Source organism: Aythya fuligula, chromosome 1, assembly GCF_009819795.1.
Source record: "Aythya fuligula isolate bAytFul2 chromosome 1, bAytFul2.pri, whole genome shotgun sequence".
NCBI classification, from domain to species: Eukaryota; Metazoa; Chordata; class Aves; order Anseriformes; family Anatidae; genus Aythya; species Aythya fuligula.
In genome coordinates this window covers 6951652-6978842 of record NC_045559.1, presented here as the reverse complement: position 1 = coordinate 6978842, position 27191 = coordinate 6951652, and the positions used below count along the sequence as shown (strand labels likewise).

General features: G+C 42.4%; 1 protein-coding gene across 3 annotated transcripts; it reads right to left on the bottom strand.

Annotated features, from left to right (window-relative positions):
* Positions 1-1607: 1607 nt before the first annotated feature.
* Positions 1608-20166, bottom strand: OPTN (optineurin). Of its 3 annotated transcripts, none has more exons than XM_032198286.1 (14): positions 20052-20166; positions 19028-19207; positions 17059-17261; positions 14363-14518; positions 13532-13608; positions 11284-11418; positions 10066-10147; positions 6996-7111; positions 6169-6318; positions 5450-5543; positions 4651-4809; positions 3837-3967; positions 2801-2880; positions 1608-2574 (listed from the first exon to the last, which is right to left on the bottom strand). In XM_032198286.1, exons 2-14 carry the CDS (start codon positions 19191-19193, stop codon positions 2453-2455), a joined length of 1671 nt encoding a protein of 556 aa, XP_032054177.1. In that variant the 5' UTR covers positions 19194-19207; positions 20052-20166; the 3' UTR covers positions 1608-2452. The 3 variants fall into 3 exon arrangements, with proteins under 3 accessions (XP_032054177.1, XP_032054169.1, XP_032054184.1); XM_032198278.1 differs by lacking the exon at positions 20052-20166 and adding an exon at positions 19754-19915; XM_032198293.1 differs by lacking the exon at positions 20052-20166 and adding an exon at positions 19788-19915.
* Positions 20167-27191: the final 7025 nt, after the last annotated feature.

Below are 27191 nucleotides of genomic sequence, written 5' to 3'. Positions count from 1 at the left end.
GTTAGGGTGCCAGATGTATGAAAGTGTGTTTGAACACTGAGTCTTACTTTCCTGGCTTAATGCTTGCAGGGAAAGGACAGTCCTTCTGTAGCTCAATAGTTGCAGATACTTTCATCATTTCTGGTGTATGTGGAAACTGAGATACCTCAGCTTTCAAGGCTAAAACCATTGCTAATTGTAGTTATATAACTTGTCCTTACATTTAAGACATTTCAAGATATGCTCTATCTGAATTGTATTGCATGATTATCTACATAACAGATATGGAAGTAGCTGTTCTTCTCAAATGAAAGAAAAAAAGATGGCATTGATGGAGATCTGTGAAATCCTGAACTCATCTTATTCTGTCCCATCTTTTGTCCCTCACCTGATTTACTAAATCTAAAGCTATTCCCTGTAACTCCTGTGATGGGGCACAGTGATTATTCATATCACATCATCAGAGACAGCAGTTCCTGTCTAATTTTCCCCTTTGGACTACTTGAGGCTTTCTTGGTGAATAATTAATGCTACAATAGTCTTTTACCACGATTTGCTATGTTCTGTTATTAAATACACTTTCTACCATTTTATTAGGCTGATGCTGAAAAGTCAGCATTTTCATCAGACTCTGTAATATCAGCAATTTATAACAACTATGGCACTTTCCTACCTAAACCTACTCTGCTAAAAGTGCTGTAGTTATAAATGCAATCTTTCCTGCATTTCTTCTTCCAGAGGTCCAAGTGTCTGCAGTTCACACCATCTATAAAGGAGGAAAATTCAGGCTTCCTAACTCTGGCAATCCAACACGTCTGAGACCAGTGCACTGTAATGTCAAATCAGGAAGCATTCGGGCTTATTATAATGTGGACTTTGAAGTGGAAGGGTGAACCAAGAAGTAATAAATTGGTATTAAGAATACAATGTTGAACTTTCATTTTCAGTTTAGTGTAATCATCCTACTCTGCTCCTTCTGAATACCCAGCCCACAATTCTGAAAACTGGGAAGAAATGGACCAGGCACAAATCAAACCTGTTGGTGCCCTCTGCAAGACAAACAGACTGCCCCAAAACAAGATGGGAGAGATTTAATTACTTTGTTGTAATGCAGTTAAAGGGTGTTACCTCGGTATATTTGTTTCTAGAGATTCAGTTTTGAACAGTGGAGGAAATAAATAAAAATCTCATAAAAACCTTTCCTTATCCCAAGGCTGGCAGATCAGTCCAAAGCCATGTGGAAGCTTCCTTCCACCTGGGAAATGCCCAAGTGACCAACACTTTCCTTGAGCAAGAAGATGATGCTGTTAGAAGATGCCATTTTGGGTGCTCAAAGGCTTTCACACATTTGGCTTCCATTTGCTGCCAGTTTTCAGGACTGCAAATTTTAGCTATTTGCAAAAGAAACTAAATTATTCGTTGATATGGATCCCATAATGTTTCCTGCTGTTCATGCTCATTTATATTTCGTTAGTTGTCTATTACTCTCCCTTCTGTAAGAGCATGTTAGGAACTGTTTTTTGTTGAGATAAAACAGAAGTGAGGTCAAGAACAGAACTAACATACTGCAGTTCTTTCTACATGATTAGCAATCTTCTTTTAGCCTCCAAAGTATTCTCAGGCATAGATAATTTTATACTTGCAATAGATTTATTTTGAGATGTGAAAATCCATTATACTCCTCTCTTTAAATTAGGTTACATCCATTTCAGATTTTCTAGCACAATACTGTACAGATTCAAATAAACTTATTACAACAAAGAATAATCAAGACAACACCTTAAAAATAAAGTTCTATAAAATCCAGTGACTTGGGTACACCAGGAGCTACATATATCAGACCTTAATGATCTGTCTTAAACCTTACCCACATCCGGCTAAAGCAAGAAGTTACATAAGCCATCAAAAATATAACACCAGATTAGTATGGTCACGAGGGCAGCAATAAAACTGCCATCTGGAGAAATAGCAGGGTTCATTTTAAATGCTTGATGAATATGACAGTACTTAGTTTCACTGGAAGCTTCTCAAACAGCTTTTTAATATATTAGTTTCCTGATTGATAGTATATGACAGATGAAGTATTTACAGGCTTACAGTAGTTTAACTGATCAGCATATATCTCATCTCCCTTCTGATTTCAGTAATTCAGCCCAGTTCTGTGGACTAGCCATAAGAGCAGAGCACATCAGGGGAATGTTCCTTACAGATTTAATTACAGCAGACACTCTGTGAGTTTCTTAATGCATCCATGTTGTTAACCTATAAAAATTCTTTTCCTAAAGCAGATTACAACAAGATCAGTGAGTGCAGAGTAGGGCAGGAGTTTTCCTGTTTTCTCACAGGATGAGAAAAAACCTGAAAACTTCCTTCACTGTATGTAGAGATGAGCATTATTTCAGCAGAAAAAAAAAATAATAAAACTGTATTTGGCAAGTGAAATTCCAGTAGATGAAGAACTGGAGGGCATTATTCAATTAATGCAGTCCATAACGTGAATCTGCAGCGTGTCCAGATCAGGTAGAATTTCTTCACATTTTGGGCATGAATACATTGAGATATTCCGCTGCTCTGGCCATTCTTGACTACCAGTTCCTGCAAGCAGAGAAGATAAATGATTACCTGTTACATTACTTTATTTTTCCGCTCTTTTTGTGCAATAGTTGAAAGAGGACTCCCAATGGCCAGAGAATCACACTCTCTGCAGCTACCCAGTTGCCAAAATAAGGGAGCTGGGGAGCTGCTTGCAGGCAAGCAAAGCTGTTTTAAACTGAACACAGCAAGGCCTGACCCCGTGAGCAGGGGAGGGTGCTTATGGTACCTCTTTGGACAAGGCGAGGTGACCGTTCCTGTTCTGGTGCCCTGGCTCCGTGGCGATTCTGCATCTCCGCCAAAGAGTTTCTGAGGAGAAGAAATAAGTCAATTAAAAGGGCTCTGAAAAAGAAGGCAGAACGGAAGGTATCTTCCCTTTGCCTCCAGAAAAGCTAAGAGGATTCAAAATAAATCAGGAGATTTGCAAGTAACTCATGTTAACAAGTCATGCTTTTAGTTCACAACTGCTGCTTTGTGACACAGGACCTAGAAACACTGCTGCTTTGTGAGACAGTGCCTGTTGAAATCAGGGTCAAACTGACACCAGCAGGATTTAGGCAGCTATGCACTCAGGAATCCAGGGGATACTCCTCTGGAAAACTCTGAGCCACTCAAGGCAAACTGCAAATCCGATTAAAGGAGAAAAGCAAGTTTTACAAGAGAATGTGTTCAGAGGGTTGTTAACCTGATATGTAAATTGATTTTTCAAATTCTGGTCACTCTTCCTGTATCCAGGGCTTACACAAGATGAGTGGAGAACACATGGTTAATATTTCTTTCTTCTATTTTACAGTTAAGAGCGCAAAAAAAGTGCAACTACAAGGCATTACAGTACTTGAAACTGCATATGCTCACTTATTACTACTACTTGGAGAAGCAACACATATCCCTGGCACACATACAGCAAGCTTAGCTGCAGATTCACCACTAAAACTGAGGCCAGAACCCGAAGAAATTCAACTGAATCAGCAAGGAGAATGGACCAAGTATGAGTCATCCAAAGTGAAATCTTGCTGAGGTATCCAAGTCAGAGCTGACGTGCCTTATGCTACTGTGCTTCTGAGATTCTATCACAAAACTAAAATAGAGAAGTCAGCCAACTCTTTTTTTTTTTTTTTTCTTTTAAAATTCAAATTAACCAAGAAATACATGTCTATAAACTCGTTTGCCTTTCTACTGAGATGCTAACAACATAACACTGGTCATCCCCAGCATATGGGATAATGAGACAATCCAAAGACGGCTCAGCCAAAATCTGTTCTCACCGGCCAAGATCTTCAAGGTTTTGCTGGTCTTTTAGCAGGTATGCCAGCTGGACGGCCAACTGCTCCTTCTCCTCATGGATCTTCTCTCTTGCTGCCCTCTCAGCATGGAAATCAGAACAATAAACCTCCATCTGATCAGAGAAATTGAAGCGTGCTGAGAATTTGTAACTGAGACTGAACCAAGTCATATATTACATGCCAAAAAAGTAAACCTCTATCATAGCCTGCATCTACTTAAAACACTCCTGAAGTCCTATGTAATGCAAAATATTCAGCTGCACTGTATATGAGGTGAAGAAGACTGAGTAGCTTCTCCATTTAGACTTCAGGGGTCTTACTGGGACCATACAACTGGTGTAGATGCTGAAATGAGGTACAGAACAGCAGTGAGGAGGTGACTTGACCTATGACACTGACAAATTGGTGGCACAGATAAGGAGTGGAACCAGACCAAGATGCCTTTTTTTTTTTCCTTTGCCTTAAAGGTGAGGCAGCCCCTTTTTAGACACTGTTTTCACACAGTGTTAGGTTTGAATAAATAAGCCCTAAAACATATGCAGTGATTCTTAAGACAGTGGTTTTAAATATGAAAACATTTAGTCCCAGCCTTTATGTGTTGTGCTCTGGTGTACTCTACATAACTGTAGGACGTGGTGGTACAGGCTCTGCAGGGATCTGTAGGCTGAGTAAGGGATTTGTGCTTTGGAACTGAGGAAAGACAGACACAATATTCCAGGCTGAGCCATTAAATAGCTCCTTCTGGTTTCTGAATAGTGTATGGAGGAACTAGCCAACTTCAAAGGAGAACTCATACCTGAGCACGCAGCACAGCCATGGTTTCAAGGTCCTCCTCTTGCTTCGTAATTATCTGCTTCATTTCATCCATCTGGAGCTGCTTTGCAGCAAGGGCTTGTTCCGCCAGCAACACCTTTGCATTCAGTTCTTCCACCACGGCTTTATCCACTCTGTCCAGCTGCAAGGAGGAACGATGATTAGGAGATGAACTCAGAATATGACACTGCTTGAAGTGGAAGTTCGCTACCTGCTCCTACTGCCCTCGGAAAAGCTTTCAACTCCATGGCCATCAAAGCAACTTGCACTAAGACAGAAGTAGTGATTGATCTTTCAATTTATAAATTCTTTTTGAGCTTTCAAACTACATGGTATCAAGTCAAAACAGAACTCCCTAATGGACCCTCCAAAGGACACTTTCCAAAATCTGGCACTTATGTGGAGCCTCAGTTATGAAGAGGACATATTGTAGACATTCTATTTAAAAAAAACAAACATGTTTAGAGCTCTACCCTCCTACATTTACGAACTATGCTGTGGGAACACACATATGCCTTTGTGTATCACTGATCTCCAAGGACTGGACTTCATATTGCACTGCAGATTAAACCATATCTAGAAAACACCACGTAAGTACTGATGTGCAGTAAGTTTTCTGTAATTGACAGCACAGAATCTATTTTTCTCAGAGCAATGCTGCTATGTTGCATGCTATGTTATGTGAAGGGATCACAACTGCCTGAATTTATTCCCAGATACATTCTCACATCCCTTCCCACTCCCCCCTAATTCATTATGATTTCTTCTGGTGATGAGTTTACCTCTTTGATTTTCATTTCACTGATTGTTTTCATTGCTTCAGTGAGTTCAGAAAGGACTTTGCTGTATGCATCCTGCAAGTTACTGTTTCTTGTCCTGTTTTTGAAAAGGAAAGAGGCAAAAGTTTGAAACACTTAGGAGTTCTTTGAAAGATCTGGTGCTCTTTTTACCATCTTTCATTTTGCAAAACTATCCCACTTGTCCCAGTTGAAGACTTTTTTCTTCCTTGTAAAATTTCAATTTCCTAGGGTTTTAAGAGTTAGAAACGTATACACAAATCTAAATCTATCAGTCTTTAGAAAAATAGCTCAACTCTTTGCAAATTAATCTGTAGTTCTGATGAGAAAAAAGTTGTGCTCCATTCTCTCAACATCTCTCTTCCAAGGAGTTGTGTGTTGCTCATCCCTTGACTGAGTCCAAACAGATGTCCTTACTGATGGTCTGCATTTTAGATTGAAGATATCTTTATATCAAGCTCACCAATTCCATTCCAGATTAACACCTCTCTTAGGAAAACACTGATGCCTAGATTTAGAGACTTCAAGTGATGGAGAATTCATCAGGAGAAGAACCAGACAGACCAGGTAACGAGCAGCTTCTCCAGCAGCCAACAACAGTACCTGCAGACAGTTCAGCCTACACACATACAGCTTACACTCCATGTTGCACATGAAAGGGAGTGGCAACATCTCCCCAGGATACAAAACCAAGTCATACTCACTTTTCTTCCTGTGTCTTGGCTTGTTCTAGCTTGACCTCTGCCTGCACGCTTTCCACCTGCAGCTCCAGCTTCTTGATGGTGTATGCTAGCTGCTGCTTCTCCTCCAATTCTGATGCAGCAGCTGAGTTCATTATTTCCAGTACTTGGCACCTGACAGAACAACAGAGAAAAAGAAAAAGCTTGATCCACCCTGATCCCCTTTTCCTGATGAATTTGGCAGAAGTGGGTGTTGTAGAAAAAGAATTAATTTGAAAGGCTTATTTTGATGAAGAAAAAAGAAATACAAAATAAATCTGTACACAACCATCAGAAAATAAAACTACTAAACCTAATGTTTGTTTTTTTTTTCTTACTACTATGAATTTCAAAGAACTGGAATTTGACAGAAAACTAAGCAAATACAGCGAGGTTCTTGTAACCACTTTTTATGACCTAGAGGATCAATCTTGAAAAGCACAGACAGTTCATGTGAAAAGGCTTGTAACTAGGTCCCTCAGCTTCTTCCCCTAAGACTAGCACACGGATTGGTTATGTGAAGCAGAAAACAAGACTTGTCTTTATGACAGGAAGGATTAAAACCCAAATGATCAAATTCCAGGCAGCGGGGTTCTATTTGTAGAACTAGGTTGGCAGCTTGGATTTGCTGACAATTTCTGTATTTCTGTACTTTCATCTCTATTTACAAAGAAGGAGCAATCTTTTACAGCATTTCTATGAGACAGATACTTAAGTTGGTATTGTAGAGTTAGCGAGTTTCCCTAGGTGGGAGATGTCATACAAATATTTACTGGGTGTCACAGCAAAACTTTTGTTCTTCTGAACCTTACTTTTCTTGAAGCTTCTTCTGAATCAATTCTGCTTCTTTTAACTTCGCGTGGGCCTCCTGAAGCTCTTTAAACAGAGCGCAAACTTGAGTATTCAGGGCTTCTACTTCACTGCCAACCTTTTAGAGAATAAATATGGAAAAATATACATGGATAATTAAAGACCAAAAAAAATGCAGTTTAAGAGATCTAACCAGGATGTACTGGTTAGAAGTTTTCTTTTTCTAGAGAAAACAGCATGAATCAGTCTGCACCATTACACTTTATGTTCAATAGTAAGGCTACTTCTGCAAGACTTCACAGTTAGCAATTATTCCTAAACGTGGCAGAACCCCATTACACTTTAACATTAACATTGCCCTTAACACTTTCATAAAGCATTTGTGACTCTAAGACATGTCTATTGTTCTTGTCTAGAATACAGATGTGTAACACATCTACATTTCCTTCCTCAGAGTTCATGATTTAAAACCTGTGGGCAAAGCAGACAGTGATTACTGCCACTCATCTAAACAGCATTTAGTCTGTCAAAGAAACATAAACACATGGGTATCTTTAGGTAGGTTAGTTTCCTACCATTAGTAAGCTCTTTAGAGGTGTGACAGCATGTGTAGAATGGAAGAAGCAGTTTGGAAGCAGAGAATTAGAGGCAGATTAAACACACCAGCCTCTGCCACACTACACGAGTGTCACAGAACTGGAAGTCTACGGCTCTAGCTTTTTATAGCAGAAAAAAAATTAAAAAAAATGGTGACTCCATCACCATTTCTTCAGGAATCAACTTTGCAAATCAAGAAGAAAATGATTTCTAGTACAACTATTAATCAGACTTGGTGATCTCGAAGGTCTTTTCCAACCTAGATGGTTCTGAGTTTACCAGTTTTGTTGTGAGTCTCTTGTTTGGGCTTCAGACCAAAAGATCCAAAAGACAGGCAAAAAGTAGTAGGAGGAAAGAAACAGGAGCAGTGTTCTCCTCCTCCTGAAACATTTCAGGGTTTCAGTTGCTAAAATATATTCCCACACTCTAGAAGAGGTGAAACCTTTGCCTCCTTCTGCTTTGTGGTTTCTCGAGGCACATCCTTGAGCTTTTCTAAAGAAACATCAGGATCTAATGATCATGCTAGCATCAGTGTAATTGTCCCTCATACTCGAATTTTATTTGAAAATGTTTTTTCTCAAATGCATGGGAAGTCTCCAATCCAGCTTGGGAGTAAGCTAGGTGGCTGTGGCTGAAAAAGACACCAGGTGTAGCAAGAGTTTGCTGCTGTTTTACATCCTTGAAGAAAATTTTCACTTTTCTAACAGAGAAAGTCCACCACTGCACCAGGCAACTGAAGCAACAGAAGTCATTCATCCATGATGACTTGTGAACACTTCCAGCTTTTATCTCCCAGCAGAAGTGTGGAACAGAGCCAGTGAGACTGACAGGTAGGCAGAACACAATTTTCTACTGACGGGTGTTGAGGAGGTCACCCTCCATAAGCTGCCAAAGCCAACATCATTTGCCAGTCATGCCAATCAAAAGGGACTGAAGATGATGGTGTAAACACAAACCACATTGTGTTTTTATATCTATGCTTTTTATATCTTTGAAGCAAAAAGAGATCTTTCTTCTACCACCATAGCTTCAAAGCAAGCCACAAAAATATTTTATTGAGCAATCCAGCAAATCCAATCAGACTCACGGAGGAAAGCACTCATTTCTGCAAGGTGATGGCATTTCAATTTGCAGACAGCAGCAATTTCTTTAACAGAAAGCATGCCAGCAAATGAAACCATGTATCACTGGCAAAAGTCTGCCTTCTAATAAAGCTGCACTGTGAATTTTTGCTCCCTCACGAAAGCCATCAAAATTCAAGATATTTTACTTAATTGGGACACTATCGTCGCATACTTCTGGGAAGCAATCTTGCTGAAGGAAAAGACTAAGGTGACTCAAAAAATCCCATCACACAGTACAGACTGCCTCTCTCCAACAACCATTTCCTAGCTCAGGAAAGGGGAACACCAAAATCACAGCTTTCTAGATCTGTTTCTGGGAAGTTTGCAAGCAGCCTCCCAGGGATGGCAGAGCAGTAACTGCAGTGGTGCTTTAAGATGCCTCATCTCAGGAGACCTGGCTTGAGTTACCGTCCACATGAGTGTTTGGCAGATGTTCTCTAGCCTCTTCTAGCCCAGCCACTCCTCACTCTCCAAACAGAGTAAAGCAGCTTTGAGAAACACTTCCTTCTCTCCCCAGGATGTCTTCCAACTGTGGAGCCCTCAGAGTCACAACCGTACACTGTTTCATTAAATACCTACATTTTACAAGAGGGAGAAAACATGGAACTAAGCTGACAAGAACCCTCTGAAGGGGCACATACAACAGCACATACATGGAAAGAGTGAGTTCTGCCACAAGGATGCCACTACGCTGACCTTGATATTAGCCCTTAGGTAAGGAGCACACTTAGCTCACACGGAGAGGCCTACAACTGTAGGCACGTAAATTTAGATGTCTGAATCTGGAGCTGAATCCCAACCCCAAATCCATTCAAAGCCTTAACTGAAAACATCAGGACTAAGTTTGCACATATCTGTGTCACTACCCAAGATAGTTATGCTCCCCCATCGCACTGCATCTCACCAGAACCATGAAAAAAAAAATCATACCAGCTTCCACATGAGCTCCACGTTTAAAGTCTGTTTTACAGTCAGCTGTCAGTGATTCTCATCTAAAAGCTGACCTAGTCAGCAGTTAGAAAATTCATCCAGTTTAGAAGATTTTGCAGGGGCAGAAATGTTTGCATCCTTCTCTGTCTAATGGGCAAGGCCAGGACAATGAGGTGCACCTGAAGTCATGCCACACTTCCCTAATTCTTGGCCATCCATCTTACCCCTTCTGCGTGGCTGGTGTAATTTGGAACCACCTATAAGATATGGATCGGAGAGTTCAAAATTCACTTCCATGGCTCATGCAGGATATTTACCCCCTGCTCCCTGACAGAAAGTGCAAATGTAGACCCTGAAGTTGCTGGTCTCAACACGTAAGTTGTATGTTGTTAAAACTCAGCTCAGCAGGACAGATACTTACAGCCTCTGAACTCTCTTCTTCCTGGTCAGTTTGTGTCCCTTTCTCCAGGCAGGTGCTTGTTTCATTCTCCAGCTTTGAAATTCTGGAAAACAGAAGAATCCAGTTCAATACATATATTGTGACTGAGGTTTTCATGCAAGTGATGTACTGCCTTTCCAAGATTACAGCCATTAATTGGGGCAAAATTGAAAGTCATCATGCAGGAAAGCCATCGTGGGGCCTCCTGTTGAACACAGGACCCCCAGCATGTACATTTAAGTGGATGTACAAGTCTGCAGGTGTGGTGAAGGGCAATGACATTCAGTCACTGATCAGTTCTGTGACTGATCAATTTATTCACCGATCGGTTTTTGGTACAGCCCAAAACTGCTGGCTCTCTGAAAACCAGTCAGTCTGTTCACTGAATCCAGTGATTAATACTACCTCTATTTTCGTCTGATATTTTCAGAGGTTGAGATTTCTAAGAATCATTTGGCTCTGGCTCATTACCTCTTCTAGGAAGACCACGGAGAAACAATTACTGAGCCACTAACCTTTCGTAGTAAGTACTGTCCAGGAAGTGTTACTCTGCCTCTGCAAACTGGGGATTTGGAGCAGCTACTGCTTGGGCAATTGTCCACGCCTGAACAGTCATGCTGATACGTCTATAACTGAGCTGTGATGGACCCTCACGCAGGTCTCACTGCAAAAGTGCTCTCTTAGGTAAGTTAAGAATTAAAATCATTTCAGATGTTTCTGAGGAGCTTTGCCAAGCTCACACTGCTAAACGTAGCTTGCCAATAGCACAATGAGAACTGTAATCCCTGTTTTATACAAAGTGATTTGGTTAAGCCCCACATGTAGATACAAAAATTGCTTTCATATAAAAGCAAATAATGAGAGAGGAGTGAGCAGAAGGAACAGCCTCAGCTCGTTCTCATATTGTTCTGACATCACCTGCGCAAAGCTGAAACCCAAGAGGCACCAGGTAATTTGTCTTGATCTGTGGTGCTACAGGAGGTAATACGACAGAGAAACTCTTTTGCTCAGAGAACGGAACTTGTGGTTTATCCCTATCAGAGCTATGACAAAAAGACATTATTACTAGTGAGCGCTCAGGAAATTCCCCAGCCAGGTCATGCTGATATTTCAGCTTGTCTCCCATCAGCCACAGACTTGGTAACTGCAGCAGCCCTGAAAGAAAACAGCTTAAAACATTACAGTGCACCTATTCCATACCTGTCTTTGTGATCCTGCAGCTCCTTCTCAAGTTTTTCCCTTTTCTGAGTTTCATTTCTAAGGCAGCAGAGCAGCTGGCTTACAGTTAGCTCCTCCGATTCCAAATTCTTGGACTCATCTGCATATTTGCCCCTGCTACAAAACAAACCAGAGGTAAGTAACAACAGCTGTGATTTTATGACAGCACTTCCTCACCCCTGGTGGTTCTGGGACCTGATCTGAGAGCCCACAGTTTCACACAGTGCTGAAAAGCAATGTTCTGAGCAAAGAGCTCATTCCCAAGAACCACGACCTGCCCACAAACCTGTAGCCACAGTCCCTGAGCGTGCAAACACTGTCCTTGCTACGTGCAGTGCTCAGACAGTCCTTCATCAGGCTGGGGGAACAATTTGGTATTTAAGCAGAGAAAACAAAAACAGTCGAGACAATACAAAACCCGGTGCATTTATTCTGACCTACTTGGCATCCCCTTCTGGTAAGTGCTGCCGTATGTTCCCAAAATAACTTTTTTCCCAATGAAATATGCAACATTTCTTATCTCTGTCTCATTCCTTTCCAGGAGAAGAAGGCATGCTCCAACAACAATGGACATTGGGAGTTACTTTCATTTTCAGAATAAAAATCCTTCAGTATTTTGCCTCCATCATATTCTACAGCTCTTTGGAAAATTGCATATGCTACCACAGAAACGAATACAAAACAAATACAAAACACTCTGAAAAAATAAACTAAGTTAATTTTCTGTGATAAAACACTGCATTCTATTGTCTCCACTTCCATGTCCATCCAGACAGAAAGTCAAAATTCACAAACTATATGGTAACAGATATAGGTTATACATTTCAGAAACTCAGCTGGAAAACAGCACACGTTTACAACTTTGGTTCTGCAATTCAGAAAAGAAAGTAAAGCACAGTCCTGTATGTGCTCCTGAGAGCCTGGTATCTTTGGTGAGCAAAATTCAATTCCCCAAAGACAGCATTCAGCCAGGATATATTAAGTAAATAACTTTTATCAGGGGATTTTTAGTGCATCGGCCTACTCTTACAGAAATAAACCTGTCCTGAGTGGCTCACATTTCTCTGAAGCTGTTAAGAGCACCAGTCTAAGGTTTCAGTGCTGGACAAAGACACGTGGTGCCACAGGAAATTTTGTGAGAGGTTTATATACCCCTGTTCTTGTAGGCATGGCTGACGCTCATCAGAAGGGAAGCAGGTCCCACAAAGAATATTGTCTCATAATCAAAGTGTTCTCCCAAGCCACTGCTAACGACAACCTGAATGCTTGCAGCCTGGTCTGCAGTCAGCATCTTTGTTTTATAACTTGACCATAACTGTTTTATTGCCTTCAGCTTCTTACCCACATGCTGAGGGTCAAATTTTAATATGTTATTACATTAAAATGCTGATCTCCTTTGCAATGAAGTGGGCGGTGACAGAGTTCAAAGGAAAACATGCACACAGAGCACAGTTTTCCAGCCTGCTTTGCCCCGAATATTTTCTATATCCTTCCCTTCCAAAAGCAAGGCCACAAAGTAAATAAGACAGGTCAGCCACAAGCACCTAGCTGCCACATTGGGCAGGATCCCAAACGGAAAGTTTTATAGTATCAGCTGTCTGTGTCCATGAGGAGTAAAGGTTCAACTAGGGGCAAGAAAGTCCCTTGTGCCCTGGAGCTGACGTAAAGATCAAATTTTGAGAAGTAACTTCAACAGAACGCCGATATCTTAAGCCTAGTACCCTGAAAAAATGAGGACTAGGTCATTGCACTGTCTGCCTGCCCTACTGTGATCAAATTTATACAAACAACACGCAAGCAGAACAGGCAGGGATCGGGTCTGAAAGGCTACAAGACCTCCGATTCTTAGCAGTATCATTATAACCAGGTAGATGACTCTATTAGAGTTCAGAGTGACTAGATGAGAAGGAGTCCTTGAAGCCTGTATCTTCTCTTTTTGGCCTCCTTTAAAAATCTGAAAAGGAGCAGGCAGTTGGCAAGTCTGCACGTAGACTTGCCTGGCCAACTGGCCCCAATATGCACTCCCTCTTGTCAGCTAGAAAAACAGGAGGGAAAAATGCCAGAGAGCTGGGGGTCTTTCCAATGTGGTAGGAAGGGAGAGCTACTGCAGTGGAGGGATGCAAGGCCACTGAAAAACAGGATTTACTATACATTCCTCTAGAAAAAAAAATCCCTTACAGTGAAAGCAAAACACATTGCAGATGTTTGAATCACAGGAGAATCTACATACATGTAGACAGCGACGTTACTGGGCATTTCACCACTATTATCTTGATTTTCTTTTGCAGCTCTGTTTATTTCTCCTTCCTAAGAAAGAAAAAAAAAAACTTATTAGCTTGGTATTTGGACTAAGTGGGATATAGTTTTATTTACCTAAGGAAGGAAGAATACCAGGAAAAAATACTGTGGTGGCAATAAAAAATAAATAAAACACAGAACTCCTACACAGCAGTTTCATGTTAACTTAAATAGTTCACATGCCTTTCCCTGTATCTCTTCAGGACTGATCAGAAAAGAGAAACAACAATGAGATTTGGCCTTCTCCTTTCATCAACAATTTCCATGGCCACTCTCTCTTGCAGAGATGACACAGCAACAGCACTGCCAATAGATTTTGAATATAAGCCTAAAAACCACTCACTTTCCTGCCTGCCAAGAGAACCACCCTTCTTTCCCACTGCAAAACTCAGCCATGACCTTTGTAGTCCAAAGAAGACTTTTTGTAGCAAAAAGGGAGAAGGCATCCTTGAAGCTTTCCTGCAGTTTGAAGTTTTCTCTGACAACTGCAAAGAATTTTTAATTAAATTATCTCTTAATTTCTTGTTGCACTTTTTTTCCAGAGAGGGATGTGCTACTAGGGGGTAGCAGAGACCCGTATTTTCACATTTCACCTTTTGCCTGTAAAGATTTCTCAGATACAAGAACAGTAGAAAAAATGGATTTCTGTGCCTCTAGGGAACGCAGAAGAAAAAATCACTTTGCAAAAAAAACCACTAGGACCAAGCTTGAAACAAAGTATCTGGCTGCAGCTCACCGTGTCCTTTTTATTCCCCTCACTTACATTCATCCCAATCTCCACAAAAGAGTCCTCTGCTGAGATGTTCAGCTTGACCTGCAGTTCTGAAATGATGGCCAGCAGATCTGCCTTCTCAGCCTGGAGCCGCTGCACCTGGGACTTGAGCTGCTTCGCTTCCTTCTCAGGAGCCATGCTGCCCTCCTGGGATAAACAAAAACCTGCATTAGCCAACAAAGAGGAAACAGCAAACAGAGCCTGAACGTAACAGTGGTGTCCCTTTGCCCTACTTCTCTGATTCGGTTTGCCTGGAAAAATCCAGTATAGAGATCCCCAAGCTATGCTTTGGTTCACTAGACAGCAAGAAGAGTAAACTATGCAACCAAGTTCATCAAGTGATGAGTGTCACGATTCTGGAAAACACGGACCTAGTCTGCTGAATGCACAGATAATTAGGATGTAAATCTTTGCCCAACTCTATGCCTCTCACTACCATGTAGGGTCTCAGTTGTTCTATGCTTTTTTTTTTTTTCCCCATATCCTTATTTCTTTTCCCAAACCTACTGAAGATTTTAGGGAGGAATGACCAGTTGGCAAAAAGACTTTCTGCATATCCCACTTTCAATCTTCTACCACCATAAAACTACTTCTCTGTACTCCACATCCACGTATAAATTTCTGCCTATATCCCTAACCTTCACACCAACTTCTATGTCCTTTCTGCTCCAGCCTCTGTCCCTCAGAGCTTCCCAAACTTAATCTCTCCCTCACCTTTTGCCTCTTCCCTTTCCCCAGGATCCTCAAAAGCCTCTTTTAAGCCCCCACATAACCAGGAAGCCTCTTTTTCTTCTCCCTTTCCTTTAGATGCCTCTCCCCCTTACGAAACTCTCCCTGGAGTTTCTTTATTCCCTGTTTTGTAATCCAGTTCTTCTATCTCTTGGTAATGCCTTATTATATGACATTCCATCAGTATAAATTCTGAACAATTCTTGGAGTCAGAATTACTTTCTAGCCCATCATTCACACCAAATCTCCAAACTCTTGCCATGATGACAGTGTCTCATCTTGCAATACTTCCCCACACACATGACTCACTGTGATTTTGTGCTCAGGCTGTAAAAGGCTGCGACAGGAGTCAGCTCCAGTGAAGAAGAGAGTTTCATAGCCACCAGTGCTCCCAGAGCTATAGTTTTGCGAGAAACCCTCCTCTGAATGCTGCTTTATCACTAAGGAAAGCAACAGTATATATCTGTGATGTGCTTTGAGTGAAACAGGCACATCACTTAGCAGTAGCAAGGGACTACAATGCATCTCAGTAAAGAGTAAAAAAACAGAGGTGAGAGGAGAGAAATTAGACTAATTTTTAGTCAGTCTTTTGATTAGGAGAAAATTTTTTCATGCTCTCGTTTAGAAAAGAAGAAAAAAAAAGAATGTAATGAAAATCATGATCAGAAATGAAATGTTTCTAACTAAATTAAATTATCGCTGACTGATAAAACTGCAAAGAATCACTAAAGAATCAAGAATTGCCTTATGGAGCTCTTACAGATGAGATAATTAAGAGATTTATTTTTACTTAGTCGGATTGCCCAAGCAGGTTGGATCACTCTGTCAGTAACATACTTTAAGTATCTGAAGTACAAGAAGTTCTGAAACAGGTATGGGCAGAATAAGTCCCCTACTTCCCCTTAAAATCTATTCCAGATTTATTAAATTCTGAGCTTCCCTGACAATCCTGAAACACAACTTTTAGCCCGGTTTCCTAATACGGTCATACTTGCACAATCACATGTTTATACATGACTTCCCTTATTCCCTTCACAGCTTTTGAACTCATTGGCCAATTTCAATGTACATGTTGGGAGATTTCTTACAGAGTTCCATAAAACTGGCAGTCACGAGAGGAAGGGAAATCCTACGAATGGCTCTGTGGGGAGAAAGGCTGATACACTCATCCTTCAGCAGGCAACTGAGAATCTGCATTTATTTTGTACCACATGCCAGTATTGATTGATTTGGCTCTGCATGAAACTTCTCGTTAATCATCTCTTCACATAACAATGTGGGACACAAAGCAGGTTTTGCTCTAACAGGCTTTGTCCATAGATGTATTCAGTAGAACCTGCGAATTGATGTTACCTGACTGCTAAGCAATTGTCTGCAATGTTAGAAACTACTTGCTACAGAGCCAAACGTAACACAGAGGGACAAAGCTCAGTCAGACTGAAATAGAGCAGCTGAAGAACAAATCTAATCTGAACCTTAGTAAAAAGGCTTTCGTGAGTGGAGAAAGATATAAAAATAGATGGCAGGGTGTGTTTTTTTTTTCTTTTTGCTTAAAGGCCAGCTTCCCACCGGAAACACAAAAACGAAAGCAATCAAACTTTCCTGAGAAAGAATCTAAGGAGGAAAGGGAGGGATGAAGCCAACTGAACAGTAAACAAGATAAAGAATGATAAGTTGGCAAGAAATGCTCATTTCTTATTTTTTATGTTGATAATGTTAACTGTTATTATTAATTATTATTAAAATGATAGTTATCTCTGGTGTGGCACTATGTTCTGTTACTACACTCTGAGAAGACTCACTTCATAAAATAAGTCAGGCCAAGACTACCTGTTACAGCATAAAGATAAAAATGGAGAACGTTAACAGAACTCCAAACCTCACAGTATGATGAAGGGGCATAAAAGCTCCTTTCAGTCAATTTCAAAGTGTGTCAATCCAACAATTTCCTTATTTACCATTTCTGCTCCTTCTTCTCTTTCCTTTAAGCTCTGAAGCTGTTGCTGTAGCTGTTCATTTTCAACGCACTTGGCTAGCAAGCACTGCTTTGCTTCTTTAAACTTTGTCTCGTAGAATTCTCGTTCTTCTTTCTGCTTCTCTCGCCAGATGGAAAGTTCCTCATATCGCTCCTTCATAGCTTGGTTATGCAACTTCATGGCTTCTAAATGATAGCCAGAGACAAGTCATTGATTCACAGTAACACATGTCAATGAAACAGCAGATTTCCTCTACATGGGCTCAGCATTCTTCAGTATCAAAAGGGTAAGCAGTAATTAAGTTTGAAATGCAAACCTCCTTCTCATGTGTCTTAGTGAACTAAAACAAAACGTACTACAGCTCCTTAACACTTTAATAAATACTATTAAAACCATTGCTGAAATAACGTGCCCACACGCCCTCACTCCTTGATTTACTTCATAGCTAAGAAGTACAAGCATGAAGTATTGCTCACAAGAAGTTTCTCGTTATCTTGCTGCACGTGCTATGTGCATGATGAACCCAAATGAAACTACCGAACAGAGATTATGAAACTGAGTCAGTAGGGAAAGTGGATTTTCTAGACTGGTGAAATAGCGCATGAAAGCAGATGCTATCAAACTGAAAGTCTCAAATATGTTCAACCATACTCTGCTTGAACATTCAGTCAAGATTTGATTAAAAATGTTGAAAAAAAAAATGTAACAGATAACTCACAGCAAAGTCAGCTCACCCTGACTAGGAAGGCAAGTTTTATGTAACAAAGTCAGTGAGTCAGTATGTAACAGCACCGTTATAGCAAAATGCTTACAATATTTTTATAAAGTTAATGAAAGGATTTCAAACTTGCTTCTTAAAGCAACATTCTCAAAGCCAGTTGCTTGAAAATCTTTCATACATTGTATATTCCTGTGACTGCCATTATGTCGATGCCATTTTGCAAGGTATGAGTTACAGCAGCTGCAATTATGGTCCTAAAACATTATCTTATATGGCATAGGACCTCTTAGCAGAATACCAGAGGTGCTTCTTGAAGCGACTTTCCTGCCAGATACTCATGAGACTCCAAGGCAGAGAACTTGCACTAGGTCCAAAAATGATTCAGGTGGAAATTGAACACTGAGTTAAAATCACAGCACACAGGACACATGACTTCATGCTCTGTTACCATATAAGCAGTTAGGTACCTCTGCCTTTTATGCAGAAAATCCCCAAATCCTTTGGGTTTTGCTCTATTAAAAAAAAAAAAAAAAAAAAAAAAAAAAAGTATCTAACACCTAAACTTTTGGGATTGCGAAACAAAGCTTTCTCACCTAAAAAGCTTAAATCATTAGGCATTTACAGAGAAACCTAATGGTCTCTCCCAGACAGACCCAGCCATGACTGCTACTTCATTTTGAAGCACAGAAGGTGCTACCACATCTAAACTTTCAAAGTGGTTACTACACACGGTGTAGAACAGTCTGTTTCAATTTCCCTTGCTACCTGAGAGGATTCAGCACCTTTCAGAGAATATCCAAACCAGAACTATTCTGGGTGTTGTGGACTATACACTTTGCTGATGCAGCTATGACAAAATGTTAGTCTATCTGTAATGTAAATGCCCAACCATTCTAAAATACAAACCAAAAAAGCTCTTAAAGGCTGATGAGCAAAACCTCCTAAAATACACAATGCTATATTGACTGTGTGTGTAGTTCTGAAGCAACTAAGTTCTGAAGCCCATAAAGTGGGCTGTTCTCCCCCTAATCTTCCATACCGATTCAACTTGATGTGTCCTATCAATTGGCCTTGCCACTTACAGAGTTGCTGGTACAGTGAATGCTACCCAGATAGAATATGTTATCCTGCAAGGGCAAATGAGCACTGAATTCATATTCAAAGGCAAAGGAAAAAAAATGCAGAAGAGACTCCTTTTGCATTTCCAGACAGATCTGCATTGACATTCACCTTTTAACTCGTTGTTCTCATTGATCAGTTCTTTCATCTGCTGTACCATCTCTTCAGGTGTGTATGTGCTGAGGGTGGGGGCAGCCCCACCGTCTGTCCCCTTTTCCATTTTGCTCCTGGGATGCTCTCCATTTTCTGCAGGACGGCTCTGCACCTTGCTGGACATCTCTGAAGCGACCACTACAAGGTCGGTAAAGAGAAAACTCTCATTTCTTGCCACATAGCTACGTGGAAAGGAAATACAGTGACACTTTTATTGCCTCCAGACAGGCTGCGCATCCAGTCACAGCATTCAGGGACCACCCGATCCCTCTGACCCCACTACTCCAAAACATCCATGAGTCTTTATATCCCATTAACCCCCTCATAGAGAGGAGTGGATGAATAAAGCTGAGACATCCACGAGCCTCTATATCCCATTTACCCCCCCAGAAAGAGAGGGCTGGATGAATACAGCATTTAATTCCTGAGACATCTTGGATGAATAACACTGAGACGCTGAGACGTCTCTCAGCCTAAAACCCTTCTTTGGGAGCCCCTTCCTTTGGGAACAAAACGTAAAAAGAAGCTTTAATCCTCTCCCCTGCGTACTAGGAAGCCTTTAAGGGCAGCAAAGCCGCCTTCCACTCTCTCCCCCCGTCCCTAGGGTGCACCCAGCAGCCTCGCCGGGGCTGCGGGACCCTCCCTGGGGCTGGGGGCCCCCCTTGTCCACCCACACAGCCCTACCGGGAGGCCTCGGAAAGCTCTGGGTTCCCTTTACCGCCGGGATTACATTTCCGCCGCCTCCCTGCCAGCTTTCGTTTTCTCTTGCCGTCGCAGTTCGCTTCACCGGGGGAGGCGCTGAGGCGGCCGCCTCCGCGCCCAGTCACGGCTCTCCCCTCGCCTTTGCCTTCCCCCTAGGCCCGCCCCGGAGCCGCTGAGTCACCGGCTGTGGCCGCCTGAGGCCGGCGATGGGGACAAGCGACCTCCGCGGTCCCCTCCCGGCCCCATCGCCTCAGCTGTGCCCGCCGCCGTCCCCACTCACCCCCCTCACGCCGTGCCCATGGCGGCTCGGCTCAGCGCCGCCAGCCGCCGTCTCCGCCTTCCCCCTTCAGGGATTTCCCCAGCTCCGAGCGGCCTCTGGGCGGCACTGCCCGGCCAGGAGGGTCGGGAGAGCCTGGGTATGTTACTGGAGGTGTCCCCGGAGCCTTCTCTTCTCCAGGCTGAACACCCCCAGCTCCCTCAGCCTGGCTCCACAGCAGAGGGGCTCCAGCCTCTGAGCATCCTCGTGGCCTCCTCTGGACTCGCTCTGATCCATCCCTGTCCTTGTGCTGGGCCCAGAGCTGAACGCAGGCTCCAGGTGGGGGCTGAGGAGAGCAGAGCAGAGCAGAGGGGGATGAGCCTCTCAGATGCAGGACCTTGCACTTGGCCTTGTCGAGCCTCATAATGTTCACACAGACCCACATCTCAGGCTTGTCCAGGTTCCTTCCCTGCAGCGTGTCGACCACACCACACAGCTCAGTGTTGCCGGCAAACTTGCCGAGCATACACTCGATCCCACACTGTCCATGTCACCGCCAAAGATGTTAAACAGCTCCGGTCCCAGACACCCTGCAGAGAGGAGACTACCACGGGCAAAGCATCCTGCTGAGCCCAGCACTGGGGCTACTGAAGAAGACAGGCTCCTCTGAGGACCTGTCCCCATCTGCCTGGGCCTCCCTTGGGTGCTGCTTCACGGGGCTCTATGTTTTTCTTGTCAGGGTAAAGGTCTCGTAGGTGGTAGAGCAGCCAAATCCCATGCAACCAAATGCTGCAAGACAGATGCAGCACACCCCACCACATCAGCCCCCCACTATAGGGCTATGGACCCCATGGACCTGCTAGGAACCATGTGTAGGGTAGGTATGGAGAAGGGAACTCTATGTCTTTCACAGCTTCATGGCCTTGGCCCACATCTGGGCACACAGCACCTTCCTTCCCATACAAGTTTCCACACAGAGGAGGCAGCGGGTGGAACCCAGAGGGGACCCAAAGCAAAATCCAGCAGGAAAAATGAGGGCTGCAGTCAGTCCTTTAGCAGGTAGCTGCCTTTCCATGCAGGCTCTTTTATGTTGGATTACAGGGGCTTCCTTACACTCTTGGTCACCATCTTCCAGCTCAGATATCTGTGTACCCTGGGAACAACTGACCTCTCTAATAAAGACAAAAGCAAAAAAGCCATTAAATACCCCAGCCTTATCCTCATCTTTCATCACCATGTTTCCCCTCACATCCAGTAAAGTATGGAGATTCTTCTTAGTCCTCCTCCTTTTGTTGTTGATGTATTTATTAAAGCATTTTTTTATTCTCTATTACTGCCCTAGCCAAACTGAGTTCCAGCTGGGCTTACGATTTTCCCCCTAAACAACTTGACAACAGCTCTATAGTCCTGCATTGCCTGCCCCTTCCTCCAGAGTTCATAAACTTTTTTTTTTCCGAGTTTCTGTTTAGCAAGGCTGGTCTTCTCCCCTGCCAGCTTGAGTTTCAGAGCACTGTGATGACATGCTCCTGTGCTTTCAGGATTTAATTCTTGAAGAAAGTCCAGCCTTCTTGCACTCCTTTGTCTTCCAGAACTGCCTTCCAAGGGACTCTGTCAATCAGGTTTCTAAATTAGCCCAAATCTGCCTTCTGGAATGCCAAGGTAGCAGTTCTCCTAACTGCCTTCCTTGCTTCACCAAAAGATCAAAAACTCTAATATTTTGTGATTGCTGTGCCCAAGACAGCCTCCAACCATCACATCACCCACAAGTCCTTCCCTGTTTGCAAACAGCAGGTCAATTGGGGCACCCTCTCTAGCTTGCTTCTTCAACAGCTCTGTCAAGAAGTTATCCTCCACACACTCAGGAACCTCCTAGACCGTTTTCTCTCTGTCATACTGTATTTCCAACAGACATCTGGGAATTTGAAATCCCCCATGAGAACAAGGACCAGAGATTGTGAGACTTCTGCTAGTTGCTTGCAGAGTATTTCATCTACCTCTTCATCCAGGTTGGGTGGTCTATATCAGGCTACTACCATAATATCTGCCTCATTGGCTTTTCTTCTGGCTCTTAGCCAAAGAAACTCAACTTTTTCATCACCATAACCAAGCTAGTTAGGCATTCCCTAATGTAATCCTCTCCTTCTCCACCTCTCTCTCCTGCAGAGCCTGTAGCCATCTGTCCAAGCACTTCAGGCATGTAAGTTGTCCCACCATGTCTCACTAAGGCAGATAATATCATAGCCCTAAAATTTAACTAAAACTTCCAGTTCCCCTTGTTTACTGAAGGAACAATAGAAAACCAACATCAATAGGATTGGTTAGGAAAGATTTCTCATTACACTAGAACTAAAAAGTGCCCCAAGAAATGATCAGACAACTGCTGTAAATTGAACAAAATGAGGTGCTTTTCATACAAGACCATAATTACATTTTGGTAAATATTGCCACAGGGTACTGTAGAGATGACTAGATTAGGAAGGGATTCACCACACTCAAGGGACACGGCCTATTAATGTCTGTTAAACATTGTGGTTGGTGCAGTTTGTGACTTTCTATGGAGTAAGCCAGAAACTTACTATTACAAGGGAGAGAAGGGTGATGGACAGTGGACACTGGCAGGGACCCATCCTTTTACTAGGTCATCAGCTGAGAAATGTCAACATTCAAACACTGGCTGTAGGTTACCAGTCTCCCTAGAAATAAAACCAGAAAACATTTGGGACCATCTACATGGTGAAGAACAGGTTTCATAGTAGATTTATGTATGCTGAGTCCATAATGCACGTGCTTTCTGCTTAAACTGCTAAGAAAGGGAATCCATCTCCTTGGAGATACGCTGAGATCTCCTATGCTTGTGGGAGTGAGATCTTTGCATTACTGCTGCCTCCCATCATGGCATCCATGGCTGATATGTTAGATGAGCATTTAAGTCATAGAGAGGCAGTAAACATAGCCTCTGTGAAGACAAGGAGCAGTAATACTAGCACTAGCTCATTGTGACTTTTTTTATTTGAGCTCTGGACTAAGTTCTGGCAAACTGGAGGGCTTTACTGTGTGTGCAGCAAAGACAAAAGAAGAGCAATAAAGACCAACCGAGTTTTACTTGACAGCACAATTTAAGGAAACATTTTCTATTTGATTATGCTTCTGATAGCTGTTTGTTCCCCCAGCAATCCCAGATCTGATTTTATTACCAAAAGTTCATTTTTGGGAAGAGATCTTATTTAAACAGAAAAATATCCAAGTTTTGAGGGAACAATTTATTATTAAATATATGCTTTACTGCCAGTGAATATGTGTATCTTGCAATTCTTTGAAGAGTTAGGGGTTCTTGGGAATCAGAAGTGATATAATCTGATCTTAATTGCAATGAAACATTTTTTTAAAGGCAAAGAGAAACTGAAATCTTTGTAGATAGGGGTAATGGGAAGATAAATAACCAATGAGGCTTGCGGAAAAAAAGGAAAAAAATAAAGTTTGATTTTTTTAAATGATAAGGAAATATTGCTCTATATCTAAAGAAAGTTACAGTGTTTGCATGAAACACTGTTTTAACACATCAGCACAGTGGGAATAAAACTCAGAAAGCTATTGTTTGGGCCCACATAGTTTATTCAGATATTTTTTTTCACCACTGGCTTTGGTCACGATTTGGTTTGTCCATTCTGCAGGTCATGAGTAACATGCAGGAGTGTACTATGTATGACCTGTGAATACAGGAAACTTTATTCTAACTCTTTCCATGATGGCCTGAACTGCTGGAGTGAATTACAAGTAGCTCATCTATCTGTGCCTGTACTGCACTGAGGGTAAATATTTACAGACATAGCTTACAGATGTGTAGAAGTGTCTAGCTTTCCCCAAGTCACACTATAGCATTTGTTTGCAATAATAGGCATTGGTCAGCTCCAGGTCTGAGGGCTCAGAAATTCCCTTGTGGCAGCTGAGCCATGGAAACAGTCTTTGTATACATCCTTACTCCCTAGCAAATGTGAGATAACGCAGCTTAGCTCTGTCTGAGAAGGCGGAGGGTTGTGCTGAATTATCTTCACATCACCCCAGGCTAACAGCTTGGAGGCTGTTTTTGCATTTGTCCAGGAGCTGAACCCTGAGAATCTAACATAGCTGGAACAAAGGCTTCAACTTCAGAAAGCTTAGGTAGGAAGAACATCTCTCTATGTATATCTCTATGTATATACACATAGGGCTTAAGTTTTATCCGTCTGTCTGTCTGTCTTATATAATGTGGAACTCGTGCTGCCTTTGACTCTTTTATGTTAGCTCTGCTCTTCTTGTCTTTCTGGTCTGTGTTGCCTTCTTGCTCCTGACTGATGCCGTGTTAGCTGCTGGAAACTCCTGATTTTGGCCAGGGTCCCATAGATACTCTACAGACATAACCCAAAGACTGACTTCTTTCTCAGGACACCATGAATATCCACTACACCAGTCTGGATTGCTTCCTCCGAAGAGCTCAGGTTCCTAAAGAGCGCTGTTTTATTCTGTCTGCAGAAGGGTCCATGGGTCTGTGGAAGGACCACTACCCTTGATTAATACCTGGGCTTCTTGCCAAAGTAAATACTAGAGTATTTGCTGTGCCTTCAGATTTGCTGATTAAGGTTAATTTCCAATTGATAGGTAATGTGCAAGCACCACAAAGATATGTTCTTTGCAGGCTTTGAGCAGATTAAGCGGGGGAGAGGGGATGCTGTGAAGTGCATCCAACTTCTGCAGTCAGCAGTATTGTGTGATGAATGTCACCATAACCTAGAGAAAAGTAAGATAATGAAATGCATTCATTTCTTACAACAATTAAGTGTTACCGTGGCCTGGAAATGGCTCAGAGCCAGCTGGTAAAATTTACATTAAAAGTTGTCAGACCTTACATGATCATCTACAGTAAAACAACTACAAAAAGCATGAAATTCAGATGTATGAACCAAATGCTGTAAACAGATGATATATTGAGCTTCATGGATTTTTGATTACCAGTCCAGTATAGAAGTGATTTCTATTGATGCTGTTACTACCTCGAAAAAAAAAAAAAAAGAAAAAAGAATTAAGATCATGTTTTCAGTCTGATAAACCTATTGTGGGCAAGGATCCTGGTTGGGATATGTAAAGCAAATGGTAGTGACAAAGAATGTATCTAATTGATTGCTTTTGGCCTGTTCTGCACAGTTAAGTACTCAGTGTGTCATGTACCACTTTCCCTCCCGCGCACAGCCGAATGGATAACTTCTTTTACAACTGCAATTATATAACATCCCTGTGCAATGACACAGAAGAGTAAAAATAGTGCCTCTAGTGCAGCTTTTAGATGATCTGATTCAGAGCTTGCTGGTATGTAGAGAAATTGTAATTTAACAGTTTTTCTTTTCAGCTTTCCTTCCCTGAAATGAGTTGCAATTTGATTGTGCTGAGTTGCTGGACTTCCTCACCATCAGCTCTGATTTCCTTCTGGAAACAGATGCATTCTGCCACCAGTCACCAAAAAAAAAGAAAAAAAAAAAAAAAAGAAAAAGTTTTTTTTTTTTTTTTTTTTTTCCTAATAAATTTAGTGATTGAGGTCAAATTGGCAAAAAAGTCACCAATTATTTTCAGTCTAGCAAGAACAGCATCCATGAAAAGTACCCTGTGTGATGTCCTTTGAGTTCAAGGTTCTGCATTAAGAAGCATGACAACAAAGTAATTTTCTGCCTGTCAGTAGGATGCCTTAGACTTTTTTTTTGCTGAGAAGAAGAGCAAAATGATACCCACAAGTCATAACCACATAATAACCACAAGATAATCAGGGAACAGTGGGCAGCCAGGAGGGCCAGCCATACCCTGGAGCGTATCAGGCACAGCACTGCTAGCTGGTTGAGGGAAGGGATTGTCCTGCTCTGCTCTGGTGTGGCCTCACCTTGAGCACTGTGTGTGGTTTTGGGTGCCACAGTATATAAAGGACGTAAAACTATTAGAGAGTGTGCAAAGGAGACTGGTGAAGGGTATAGAAGGCAGAGGTCCCTTGGTGTGTTCAGCCCCGAGCAGAGCAGGCCGAGGGGAGGCCTCATGGCGGCCTGCAGCTCCCTCACAAGGGGAGCGCAGGGCAGGTGCTGAGCTCTGCTCTCTGGGGACAGCGACAGGACCCGAGGGGACGGCATGGAGCTGGGACAGGGGAGGGTCAGGCTGGGGGTTAGGGAAAGGTTCTGCATCCAGAGGTTGTCGGGCACTGGGACAGGCTCCCCATGACATGACATGACACAGGGTCTGATTTTTGGGTGGTACTGTGTGGACTTCATGAAGTTGAACATCATGATCCTTATGAGTCTGTTCCAACTCAGGTTATTCTATAATTTTGTGATTCTATAAGTCTGGTGGTTTTGTGATTCGTCTCTGGCAGTTCAGAGGAAGGGCACTGACTGGAATAATTGACACTGACAGTACTACACGATCCTTGTTTGAGCTATCTTCTCCTTTCGTGACCACTCAACAAGTACCGGTGTCCACTCGGAAAGCAGTATATTTCACTCAACACCCACCATGCCAGCAGGTGCTTCTGGTTTTGTCCTTATACTCTTGATGGTAAAGGGGAAAGAAGAAAAAAAATGGATAAAAGTGCAAAAAAAGTTAAGAGGAATTGACAGCTGTCCTTGTTTTCATTTTCCGATAGATGGCACTAATTCTCTTTCCAGATCATCATCAGCTGAACAAATCAGGAGCTCCGGAATACCAGAAGTGTTTAAAAACACAAGCATCTTTGCCCTTTTCTTTTGCTGTCTCTGCGTGTGAAATTTGGACCAAGAAGGCAGCAGACTGAGAAAATGTTTGAAGCCCTCGGAATGTGGTACTGCTGCCAAGTAGAGTCATGCCAGGAAAACACAGGCAGATCAACCAGCAATCGTGACCGAGGGCTAGAAGTGAGGGAGAGAGCTTTACTTTTGACTAAGGATGGTCAAAAGTAAAAGTGGGACTATTTTAGGGAGTTACTGAGCAGGAATTGGTAGACTGTGGAGAAAGGAAACTGAAGCACGGGGACTGCAGGCTAAATGAAGTCATGGACGGACAAGGAGCAATGGCAGTGCACCTTGTTAGGGTCTGTCCAGTGCAGCACCTCTCCATGTATGGGGGGATTTGTAGTGCTTCTTTAAAGCTGTAAGAGGAAATCAAGCCAGAATGGTGACG